Here is a 12,460-nt window from a genome sequence, read left to right as displayed (position 1 = left end):
GAATAGTAACACAAAATCTAACCATCTAGAGCCAAATACACATTAACTGCAAACAAACAACACTAATATGTAAAGTGAGAATACAAAGAGCACTAATTCTCATGTAACTGTGGACAGCTTCCATATTTCCCCGCTGGCTCCACGTGGGAGAGCAGTCCCTGTATTATGATGTATAGCCGTGCCAGTTCAAATTAGTGTTGACCGCCGCTGATTGCCATGGGCCTTGAGTGACCGAGCACAAGGGGCGAAGCTGAGGTAGATCTCAGCCGTCCCCTCCTCTTGTCACCATGGCAACAGCATGGTGCAATAATAGGTGTAGCTGGCACTTTTGATTAATGAGCCGTCATTGGCGGATGACCGCTGCCACTCATGCTGCTCACCGATGACAGCCGGGGAAGAGAGACGACATGATCATTATGGGCCTCATATTGGGGTATTATGAAGATAACGCTCTGTGTGTGTGTGTGTGTGTGTGTGTGTGTGTGTGTGTGTGTGTGTGTGTGTGTGTGTGTGTGTCAAGTATTTTGCCTTTCTCTGCCACATTGGTATGTTGAACAAATGTCTCCTCGTGCTAGTCGAAGAAAATATGTTTTCTTTGAATCAGGATGTTAAAATCCAACTTAAACAGAAAGACACCAGATGGTTATACTATCTGGTGTTAAAATAAGAACATATGAAGTGTAAAGTTACAGCCACTGAACACAGTTCTACTTTCTACAAGACAATGAAGACAAGCATTTACAAGCTGCTTATATGACCATGCGCTCTCATTCAACTGGACAAAAGAAGCCCTGGAAATAATATTACTTTTGGAGTATAAAGAAGTAGAGATATATATACATACAGTACTTTAGGGCAGAACATGCAATCAACAGCTGTGCAGCATGCTGGGGAAGATGCCAGTGCCTTGCTTAACGATGCTATGGCAGTCAGTACATCAGAATAACTCCAATAGGTGCTGAGGATCAAATTCTTTTGGATACTGGCCTCTCTTTATACATCAGGGTATATAAGTGATGCAATTATACATGTCTTTGCAGCACATTTTACTGACTAAATTCCATATTTGAGGGTATGAAAAGGACCATAATTAAACCATCCAATGTAGGGCATGACTAAATGTAACAAGAGATCAGAAACGCCTATGTGTAGTGGAATCTCTTCTGCACAGCTTGGCACCGACGGCAGTTCTCTCTGTTGGACGTAAAGACTATCGCACAGCACATCTCTGCCTGACAGAGTCTCTCTCTCTCCCCTCTCTCACAGATGCATGTGAACCACAAACACACACATACTATCAGTGAGGACACGATGGAGATACTCTGAAAACACACCACTACATCATTCTCTCTCTCTCTCTCTTTACATTTATGTCTCTTCTGTATATCTCTACAAGTTCTATAAAGCAAAGCAGCATAGTCAAGCAGATGTGCGTGCACACACAGACAAATTAATTCAGAGGGGGGATTGCTGGTATGTGTTGCCCTCGCTACTAGGCAGAGGCGTATTTGCATCAGCTAGATAGAATCGGAGAGATAATGGTGCAAGTGTGTGCATTAAACTCAACACAGATCCTCGTTGCATGATAGATTCCCTCCCTTGCTGTCACTCTCCACCTGCTCCTCCACCTAAGATCCACCACCACCTCAGCCCACTGCTGCTAAATAACCTGGTAGAGAAAGGTGGGGTAGCCTATGCAAGGATTGCAGCTGCCAAAGCCTTATTATGAGAGTGTATGAAACCATAATCTCCCTGAGTACGCGCGCGTGTGTTCGCGTTTATGTAATCTACGTAACCATGTCACCGCATCGAGTGGTTTGTCACCTTGTGATCTGCCATAAAAGCTAAGCACCCACACAGAACTGTAGCAAACAATGCCACCATATCCGAACGCTTTATAATTTAACACTTCATCGGTGGCAGATATGCCGAAACACACACCACCCACATGTACGCACAAATTCAAAAACACACACGGATTTAGACTTTGTAGAATGGAAGGGACCCCTGATGCCTATCGAGGCCTCAGATGCCTGCATCTGGGGAAATGGTTTTCTCAACAGATAAAGCACACACAAAGACAAATACACACAACATTCAGAGCCCGGCAGGAGCGATGGGTGCCAATGTGAATCCTCTGTTCCAGAGCGGGGATCCTGATATCATTCATTCTCCCTCCGTCTGTCTGTCTTCCTCTGTCACTCAGATGCTCTGAGGTGTGTAAGATCATACATTCATCATCTCTCCAAAGCCTCCGTTCTCTATCTGGCACACAACACACACACACACACACACACACAACACACACACACACACACACACACACACACACACACACACACACACACACACACACACACACACACACACACACACACACACACACTCAAGCGGGAAACACTTTTGTCCGCTCTTTTATCAAAAAAAAATGGAGGGATTTGGTGGCTAAACGACCCAATGCACCCCTTGTCTCTCTCATCTCGATATCACATTCATTTCATGCAATCTTCTTCGTGGGCTTTGCCAGAGAGGCAACCATTACGGCTCACTGTCTCTTCACTATGGCTGGGCTATCATATCAGCAGGGATAAATACAAAGGATGGGGTGCATGGCATTTATAATCCCCTCCTGTTTCAGGTGAGCAAATGACAGCCATTACACTCTGCACTCTCCCTCCTTTCACAATAGGCAGAGATGGAAGCTGCTGAATATAATCACGCTTTTAAAAAAAGGCCAAGATCACAGAAGTACTTGATGCCTTAATGTGTGGGGAGAGAGATGAAGGCATACTTGATCATTTACTGTAGTTGCACAGTGGCATCAAATTATATATACAGTTTATATATAGACTATATGTGTGTGTGTGTGTGTGTGTGTGTGTGTGTGTGTCTATTGTATCTGTGAAATAAGGGCGTCAAAGGGAGAGAGGAGGAAGAGTCTTCGCTTTAAATGTATTCATCATTTACACTTCAAGATCTTCATCATTACACTGAGGAGATGATGAAGCTTGACTTTGTTTTTCTTTCCTCTGTGTCTCCCTTCCTCCTTACATAATGCCACGGGCCTTCAAGTCAACCTGCAGTGGGAAAGGGATCATTTAATAAATCTGCAGAGACTTTTATTATTAGCTAATTCGTCTGCCTCAACTCCACTCCTCTCTTCATCCTACTCGCTTCCTGCCCCTCCACTTGTAATTAAACAGGAATTCCACCTGCAGCCAAACTGCAGCACTCCAAAGAGCCAATGAACAGAGAGGGGAATTAAAGCGATAGCCTTCCAGCCTGTAGGGCACACTGAACTTCTCTTATCCTTGCTCTTCTTACCCCGGGCAAGCTTTGTCTTTTTCTCCTTCCCTGTTGTGACTTTGTTCATTAGTTGGGCACAATGCTCGGGAAGCATAAATTAATGAACAGTTATTTTTGGTTAAATATATGCAATGTAAAGTTAGCAACGTTGTGTGCATGTGTCAGAGATAAAGCAGCTTATGACAGTGTCTTCAATTAAATATCGCAAAGTTGTGCAGATGACAAAAATCAGTGAAAATCATTAAACGTGATCAATTAAAAATCATTCTTCATGTAAAACGGATAATATATCCATATTTCTATTAGCCTACCACCATGCGTAGATGGTCTGTGCCCCAGGATAACATACAGTACACACAGTCCCTCTATCCAGGGCAATATCAGTGTTTATTTCTTACAAGTGGCAAAACAACAATCAATTTCTTCCCCACGTCATCTCTCAATTTCTCGCGTTCTCTTCTCCATCTATCACCGAATATCTATTTATTCTGTCGTTTATTCCTATCATTCATTCATTCACTGGAGCCTCTCTCTCTTCTTGTCCTCTTGTGTCCCACCTTTCTCCTCTCCAGCTGGATGGAGGACAGATTGACGTGGGAGTCAAATGAAGCGAGGGACACATCAACGACCCGCTGCCTCGTCACAGCTGACGCACCACTCAATCCGTCAACAACCAACCAACGGTATTATATCATAAACTCAGTTAACAGAGCGGGCAATATTGTTTTCATTTGAGGTTCTCTGAGGTCAAATGAGAAAGCCATCCATTGCGCTGTCAGGATTGTCAGCGAATGACAAACGACTCGGATACAATCAATCATTTGCACTTATATTTCCATTCCAAAGAAGGTAAGGCCCACATACACAAGAAGGCAGTTAAACAAGCTTGAAGCGGTCAACTAATAACAGTTTACAGATAAGAAGTCCCTGCATGAGGCTTGCTCTGCTATAGTTTCACTACCCGTCATGTTTGGTCTATGCCAGGCCTATTCAATCAGCGGCCCTTCTGAACTTTTTCTCTGGCCCGCAAGAGGTTGCCTGCAAATCGGGCTGGCATATATAGATAAAACTAAAGCCTGGTTCACACCAAATGCGGCGAAAACGCAGGCGTTTCCATCCCACTCTGAGCTGCAGCGGCGTCCGGGAAAAAACGCACTCTGTCCGTACCTACCATCGGCTCAGTCAAGCTCACGCTGCACACTGGGTTGGCGGGACACAGAGAAAGTCACTCCCTTACTTTAGCTCGGCAATTGTGAAAACGGAGTTCTGAATATAAAACATGTTTCTCTCACTGACACTGAAACTGAAACAGGCTCAACATGACATGATATGATATGTTTGTTAGTTCTATAGGAGTACATCACCTGACTTAATGCGTCTGCGTTATGATTCAAATAAGCCTACTTACTGTTAAATTGTAAACATGTATAAGATATGTATGTTATTGTGAGTCTGATGCTACTGTTTCACTATGTTCTATTTGCATTTATAATTTCTGTTTATGGATATAGATTGTTTTCAAAGCACCTTATGTATGTTATAACAGGGCTACTTACTGGTAATGTGGTGAAAACTGTTTTATTATATTCATTATATTTTACATTAGTGGACATGGAGCTGTTGGGAAAACAACTCATGTCTCCTTGGTATTAAAGATGCAACATTTTGCACTTTTGTGTGAAGCCTTGTAGCCACAGCTTTCCTGCTGTTCTGAATGGACTGGTTGCTTTCTGGAATGAATTAAGGTGATACAATTAAAGTGAAACAAGGGGATGCACGTGACTAGTTCATTTCCTGTATTAGTGACTATTAACACTACTGTAAGTAAGAGGTTTTTGTAGTGATTCATTGACAAAGTATTGTGTGGCCCACAAACCCCCAGTGATTTTCCTATTCGGCCCACTTGCTAATGAAGTTGAATAGCTCTGGTCTATGGCAACCAAATAAGCAACAAAAAGCTGAGGCATGCCAAGCTCAGCAACAAGACATTCATACAGCAGAACTCGTCTTAATCATGCTAATGTTTTCCCATTACGCTCTTGGTGCTCAGTGCTAGAACAATAATGAAGACATGATGGATGTCAAAGTAAAGTGTTTTTAAGGTGCGGGGTCAGGTCTGACCTTTCAATGCACAAACAGGATTTGCATTAAGTCTGTACTGCCATTTCTCCCACTTGCAGGTACTAACACTAACACTAACACACACACACACACACACACACACACGCTAATTTTGCACTGGCTGCCTCATCTTGCCCTGGGGCATAGCCTGGGTAAAAATAAGGCCTGTATTACACAGACAGAGTGCACTGTTTGGACAGTTTGCAGCAGCCAAGACATTTGCAGAAGACGCGGATGATGACTCACATGAATGACACATTTTGTAAAGTGTCTGTCTGTCATATAGTATAAAGGGGCTTATAGATTCTCAATTATCTGCAACGGGGAAAGATAAAAGAACACAACATTCCAAAATATACTGAGAAACAGCAGGAGAGAGAGAAAGAGAGAGAGAGAGAGAGAGAGAGAGAGAGAGAGAGAGAAGAAAAAGGTAAGACTTCTAAAAAGGGACTTCGAGTGAGCCAAGAGTTCTCTCCAACCTTGTCTGCCCCACTTCGTTGAACATTTTCAGAAGTGTGTCAGAGAGCAATGACTGCAACACATCAGCTCTGTTCACTTGCCTTGTTAGACCACATCATCCTGCAGCTAAACTGGGACATAATATGCACATCTAAACACGTTCATAACTCACAGCCACACACTAAAGGGGGCGAGGAAGCCACTCTGTAAGGGATGTGGTAAAGAAGTTCCCCGCTGATAGAAATTAAAGGATGCTGGTATTAAACATCTTTTGATGAGATACGAAGACGCGATACTTCCACAAATGAGCTTGTCGGATTTCCCTAAAGGGGTTCAAAACAGAAAGATCTCACCCCAACTATAGTACACATTTTCAATAATTCACACTTACAGATCTGCATTCGCTACGCTGGAGATAAATAATTCAGCACCATGTGTGCGGCAGTCGCAGCACTTTTGAGCAACAGTTTATACGCTGAATGTAAAAACCTTGGTATATGTTGAAAAAGAAATTACTTCGAAACCCATGTAGGAACATGCTCGATAAAATCTAACTGAATCACTCAGCGCTTCCTGGCAGAATAACTTCATGTGTTTGCTGGAGGCTAATGGTATGGCTGTGGGAACATTGGAGACTTGAACTCAAGTCAAGGGAAAGCACAGCCGCAAAGGAATGTACTCTGCTATGGAAATCATATTTGTTCAAGTGACTTGCTCACACACTATTTACAGTTCGTAATACTCACCTATACAATCTGCACTATTGTGGCATCCTAATTTTGGTTACGCAATAGTGACACAAATTCTAAGATAACTAATATGTCCTACATGTGGTTGACAGATGAACATGTGTTAACAGTGTAGTAAAGCTGTAACAGAACATCTATTTAACCCACTAATAAGGTGACTTGTGTGTATATGAGAGAGAGAGAGAGAGAGAGAGAGAGAGAGAGAGAGAGAGAGAGAGAGAGAGAGAGAGAGAGAGAGAGAGAGAGAGAGAGAGAGAGAGAGAGAGAGAGATCCAATTAGAGGACAGCCAATCACTGGATTAATGAGAGAACAGATTACTCTGCTAGTAAGGAATGGTGAAAAAAATGGAGGAATGGAGGATTGTTGAATGGCGTGGGGTAAAAATGACAAAGGGTAGCGAGAGAGGGTTGGAAATGGAATAAAAATGGAGAGTGAGGAGATGAAGAAAGAGGAACAAGGAACACAAAAGGCTGAATCCTCATTGGCTTTACAAATCCCCTTAGAAATGAATAGAGGTTGTAAGAGCACACATCTATAATCCTGAAAGAAAAACAAATCTAACAAAGAGGACACAGTCACGGGGAGGAGGAAAGAAAGAATGGAAGATGAATCGAATGAAGGAAGAGAAAAATACAACGACTGGGATGCGGAGAGCAATGGATGCAGTGCAGGATACTTCATGGGAATGTGTGTTCGTGTAAGGCTAGTGTTCTTCTGTAATGACTTTATAATGTGACACAGACAAGCAGGGTATAGTGTGACTCTCAGCATGATGTCCCCGCCTGAAGCTGGCTTTACACTTCTGTCAAGGTGTTCCAGTGGCCACATTGTAAGTTCTCTATAGTTCATTATTCAAACACATTGCCCGACTGCCTTTCAGTCCTTATAGACCAAAAGGTAATCATGTTCACATTCTTTTATTTAGTGATGGAAAGTGGCGATAACAAAGTTTGCGCTGGGAAAGACTTCGCTGACTAGATCACAAACTACAAATGTATCTACTGATAAAGAAAAGAATTACTGAGCCGGGAAATCATTTTAAAGCCAAAGTAATCACGTTTGCTTTCTTTAATTCACTTCGCGATAGAGAGCGATGATTGCAGTGAGGACACGGCTTGCATTTGTTTAGCGTTAATGAAGAGGGGAAAGATTACAAAGCCTTTTCTCGACTTTGTTCAAGTTGTCTTCACTATCACCCGCTGGGATCAGAAACATGAGCAACTGAAGTTGATCGATCCCCGTTATTATGGTCTCCACATGGTCTCTGTAGTCCCTGTACGCTGAGCGTGTTTGACTTCACCTCTAGCAGAGCCTCACAGCTACTGCCTGCAGCCTTTGTAAGAAGTATGAATTGTGAAAGCCACCTATCAGGAAATAGGAATATTCCTAATGAATACATACTCCTTACAACCTCTCCTCATCTCCTCTCTCTGTCCCTCTCCTCCAACATCAGTCTGACTCTCACCGTCCTGTACTGGACTCTCACACCAGCCAGGATCCAGAGGAGGTCTGTCTCTTGGTCCAACCCGATCTGAAGGAAATGGTTTTAAGGCTGAGAACAGCAGGGGAGGAGCTGCATCGACTGACTCTGTTCTCAGCCTCCTGTTGTGGCCCCTCTCCTCTCCTCTCTTTCTATCATGCGTTTCCTCTTTCTGTATTTCTCCCTTGTTCCATCTCTCACTGAGTGTCTGAGTCCCAGGCCCCAGAAACAGCAGGTGGCCTTCTGCTATCGACCCGCTCAGGCTGCTTTAATAGCGTTTGCCACCACTGGGAATTTGGAATGTGCATGTGTGTGTTGTGGCAAGCTGTTATTCTAAACCACCACACTGATCAAGCAGGCAATATGGTTTTTCAAAACTGCACGGGTGACCACAACATGACTTTTGAACTTGGCAGTCCGATTGAGGTTAACAAATAACCCACACTAGTAATTCAAGATGGCATTTATCCATCGTACTGTTATCAGGGAATAATTCTTAAACAAAGATGTCATCTACACCAGGGCCAATAGCAAATGAATGTCTGGCATGTTGGAAAAACTCTTCTAAAAAGTGGTTAAAATGTGAAAAATCAATCGGGTTTGAATCTTTATTTCTTTGAATTTCGAGCACATTCGGTGACCCTGTTTGACATTTAATGAAACTTGTTTTGACTTCAGGCAACAGTCTGACAGGGACCGATTCTGCTTACAGTTTAGAAGGAAATGATCAGGAATCAATTTGCGGCAGAGAAAGCTGTGAGAAAAACCTGCGACGTCAAAATATTGTTTCAACATGCTCTCTACATTTGAGATGAAGCAATATGCAAACAGTGTACCAGGACAAGCACTGCTGGTAACACAGCAGTGCTTTTTCACCTATCTGAACCTGCATGAAGAATAAAATTCTACTGACTCGAGAAAACAGAAAGGTATTGAAATTAAATTAAAAACATATTATTGTCAAAGGATTTGAATGAACTGGTGGAATACAGTCTTTGAGTTGCATTCATTCACTGTGTGCCTTTAGCAGTAAAGCATGATGTGTTTGTGTTGTGTTCATGAACTGCTTTCTATATTTGTGTGTGTGTGGTAATTCCCAGATGTTCCTCCTAAACAGTTAGCGGAGGTCAGCCCTCTAACTAGGCTAATGGGCTAATTACTACGAAGGCCTTACACACGGACTCGCACACACACGGGACCACTATTGGCTAACAAAACTCACTTAGTTGCTTTTTTCAACATAAGCTAATTGGCATGCATATTAAAAACGCTAAATTTGTAACACGATGTTGGCGATAATAGCCAAGCATAAAAAGATTCCAACATAATGGGAACAAATGGAAATTAAGTATTCCTAATAATTCATTTGCTATTCTGTAATATCTTCTCTAAGCCCAATTATACGCACTACAATCCAACAGAGAAAAAAAAAAGACATAATTCTCTCATAACAGATTTGTACAAAAGAAGAATTGGATGTAATTGGATGCCATGACAAAATAGCATCCTAAATGTCCTTATTCTGCTCACTTGTGTCTCTCCCTGACTTCCTTTGGCACTCTCTCTGCAGATGGCCTGACCTCAGGAGAGGCAATGAGAGCTGCATTTGAAAGGGCATCTTCTACTCACTGCCTGTCTGATATTTAAAGTGTTATCAGGAAAATCTGGGCTCTTAAAAAAACGCGCTTGCATTTACACACACGCACACAAAACAAATTGCACTACGCATTAGCAAATGCTGACACTTTCATGGTGCCAGAGAGGTCTATAATCCACTGGAAGCTGCAGACAATATACAGGGGCAACGAGGCTATCGCTGCCAACAAAGCAGCAGTGGTCTACCGTGATTACGGGGTGGCAGGAGATAAAGAGGAGGGAGAGGGGGGGGAACGATATGCATATTATCTGAACTCAGAGCTTTTGCAATATTATTTCTAACAGTCACATCAATAGTGACCAATAACTGGCGCTAAACTCAACTAAAAAGAGAGAGAGATCAACCATGGATTCTCCAACTGGTGGCCGGGTTTGGCTTTAATGATTACACATGATTACTAGCCCTTTAGTGCTTGATGAAAAGGCAGTGCTTGTGCTGAATGTTAAGAAGTGTGTGTGTGTGTGTGTGTTTACTGTTCAAATACTTCTCCAGCTCTTAAATTAGGGCTTGTCACTGCCTTTTATTAAGTTTAATGTTGGACTATATAGTCATATCTTGCTCCGCACTGTACTTTGCTTTACGTCCCTATGTGTGTAACATGAAGAGAAAGTGAAAACCCAACACAGTGAGTCACGGCTGTGTGTGCATTTATGTGAGCACAGCATGTGTGTTATGGACTTTCCATGGTGCTATTTTAGCGAGGTTTTTCCTCTGATAGAGGTGTTCACAGTCTCACTGTGTCTGTGTCCATTACACAGAGTGCTGCTATTTCGCTCCACATTCCATGCCATCAAAGGCACGAAGAGAGATCGTGTGTATATGTGAATCTGGACGTGCACAGACACACCATCACACACACACACACACACGTGTACTGAGACCACTCTCCTCTCTGCCTATAATTCAACACATTTATTCACTCCAACTCTACCCTCACTGTCTGTTTCTATAAAAAGACTTGGTCATAGCATCCAGCAGTCTAATCCCTTTCTCTCCTCCACTGAGGCTGTAATAAAACCTCTATGCTCCACCAAAACTTATTGTACCCTGTGACATAAGACAATGATAAATGCCAGTGGTTATGATATCGACTCAGCAACGGGGGCACTTTTTGATGCGCGTGTCTGCACGTGTATGTTTGTGCGTGTGCGTGTGGACTGACCTGGTTATCTGACATGACGTAGAGATGGTGGTGGTCAGGAGAGAACGCCATGTCTCGGTGGATGGGTCCGTTGTCCACCGCCTGCACCGTCTCATACTGCAGAGCGCGAGAGGAGCCGTCAACCCGGATCTAAGGAAACACAGAAGAACATTAAGTATGAATATATGCATAATCTCTCTCACTCTTCACTGCGTCACAGGCAATAACGACAATATAGTTGTAAAGTAGAAAAACATACAAAACCGAATATGAAGTATATTTTCAGACACTATTTATGAGACTTATTGAATTTGTTCAACTACCTCCGTCTTACTAATATACTATAAGAGCTATACTAATGAAAGAGTATATGACGGGGCTACAAATATAACGTGAATAAAACACAGCTGAAGTAAAACAGAAGCCAAGTGAGAATGTTGCCACAAGGAAGGACTTTGCAATGGAACCTAGGTGACATCTCGAACAACATAGTGTGCAATCAGGGACCAAGGGATCATTAAAAAGGTACTTTTGAACATTATTATTGACAGAATTGTCCATCTACTGCATACAGCGCCAGGATTTTTCCATGCATCATGGCTTTCTGTGCTGTATCTGAGACGCTCATCTTTTTCCATCACAGTTCCAGCCATTCAAAAGTGATTACAGTAATTAGGCATCTGGGCGAGAGGTGTGGTTTGCGGGCCCCTAGGTGTGTTTACTCAGCAAAAAGTGCGTGGAATTGGCCCCACGCACACTTGGTGGTGTGATTGAAGTGTTCTGGGTTGTGCCTGAACATCTGCTTACATCGTCACACACAAACAAACGCGCAGGGTGTGTTCCAAATGATCCTTTGTAAATCTGGTCCTCTGGCTGTAATTTCCCAGTAACACAACGCTTTGACACATGCCTACCTATGCAATTTCCCTCACCCAGTAGAATACATGCTCAGACACACACACACACACACACACACACACACACACACACACACACACACACACACACACACACACACACACACACACACACACACACACACACACACACACACACACACACACACACACACAGACCTGTGTGGGCTTGCGGATACGTGTGAAGCAAGTCTTGTTAAAGTTGTGATGGGTAGTTCTTTGTGCTCTTCAGCACTTATGGGTTCACGGGTAACAGACACTAACAGGAGATAATTGGACAGGAAGCAGATGGTCGCGCTGACGAGTGACTCACTTCATGATTAATTAATAAAGCAACGTAGTGAAAGATTTGGTATTTGTCTGCGATTTTACAGTTTAAGAGTGCAATTCACTTATACACCGCTTTCCTAACTAAACAGCTATAGCGTTACTCGTGGATTTTGTTATGAAACATTACTAGAAGAATTAGCTAAGTGACAACTTTGCTCACACAGCTGAACATCGAGCAAGTGCAGCAACACAAGACATACCAAGCCAGCTAATATTACTTACTCAACGCCATCGGTGCCAACAACGATTTTATTCATGGGGACTGAATCGCTCTCGTCCTTAACTTTATCCTATACCAA

General features: G+C 42.8%; 1 protein-coding gene across 2 annotated transcripts in view; it reads right to left on the bottom strand.

Moving 5' to 3' along the window:
- plxna4 (plexin A4) overlaps nt 1–12,460 on the bottom strand; it is a 220,144-nt gene that overhangs the window by 76,353 nt on the left and 131,331 nt on the right. For both annotated transcript variants that reach the window (XM_029461735.1, XM_029461734.1), the window contains exon 4: nt 10,936–11,064. In XM_029461735.1, coding sequence (XP_029317595.1) covers nt 10,936–11,064 — 129 coding nt within the window. The remainder of the gene's footprint in view (nt 1–10,935; nt 11,065–12,460) is intronic.

Source organism: Cottoperca gobio, chromosome 23, assembly GCF_900634415.1.
Source record: "Cottoperca gobio chromosome 23, fCotGob3.1, whole genome shotgun sequence".
Classification (NCBI taxonomy): Eukaryota; Metazoa; Chordata; class Actinopteri; order Perciformes; family Bovichtidae; genus Cottoperca; species Cottoperca gobio.
This window is presented reverse-complemented; position numbering and strand designations above follow the sequence as displayed.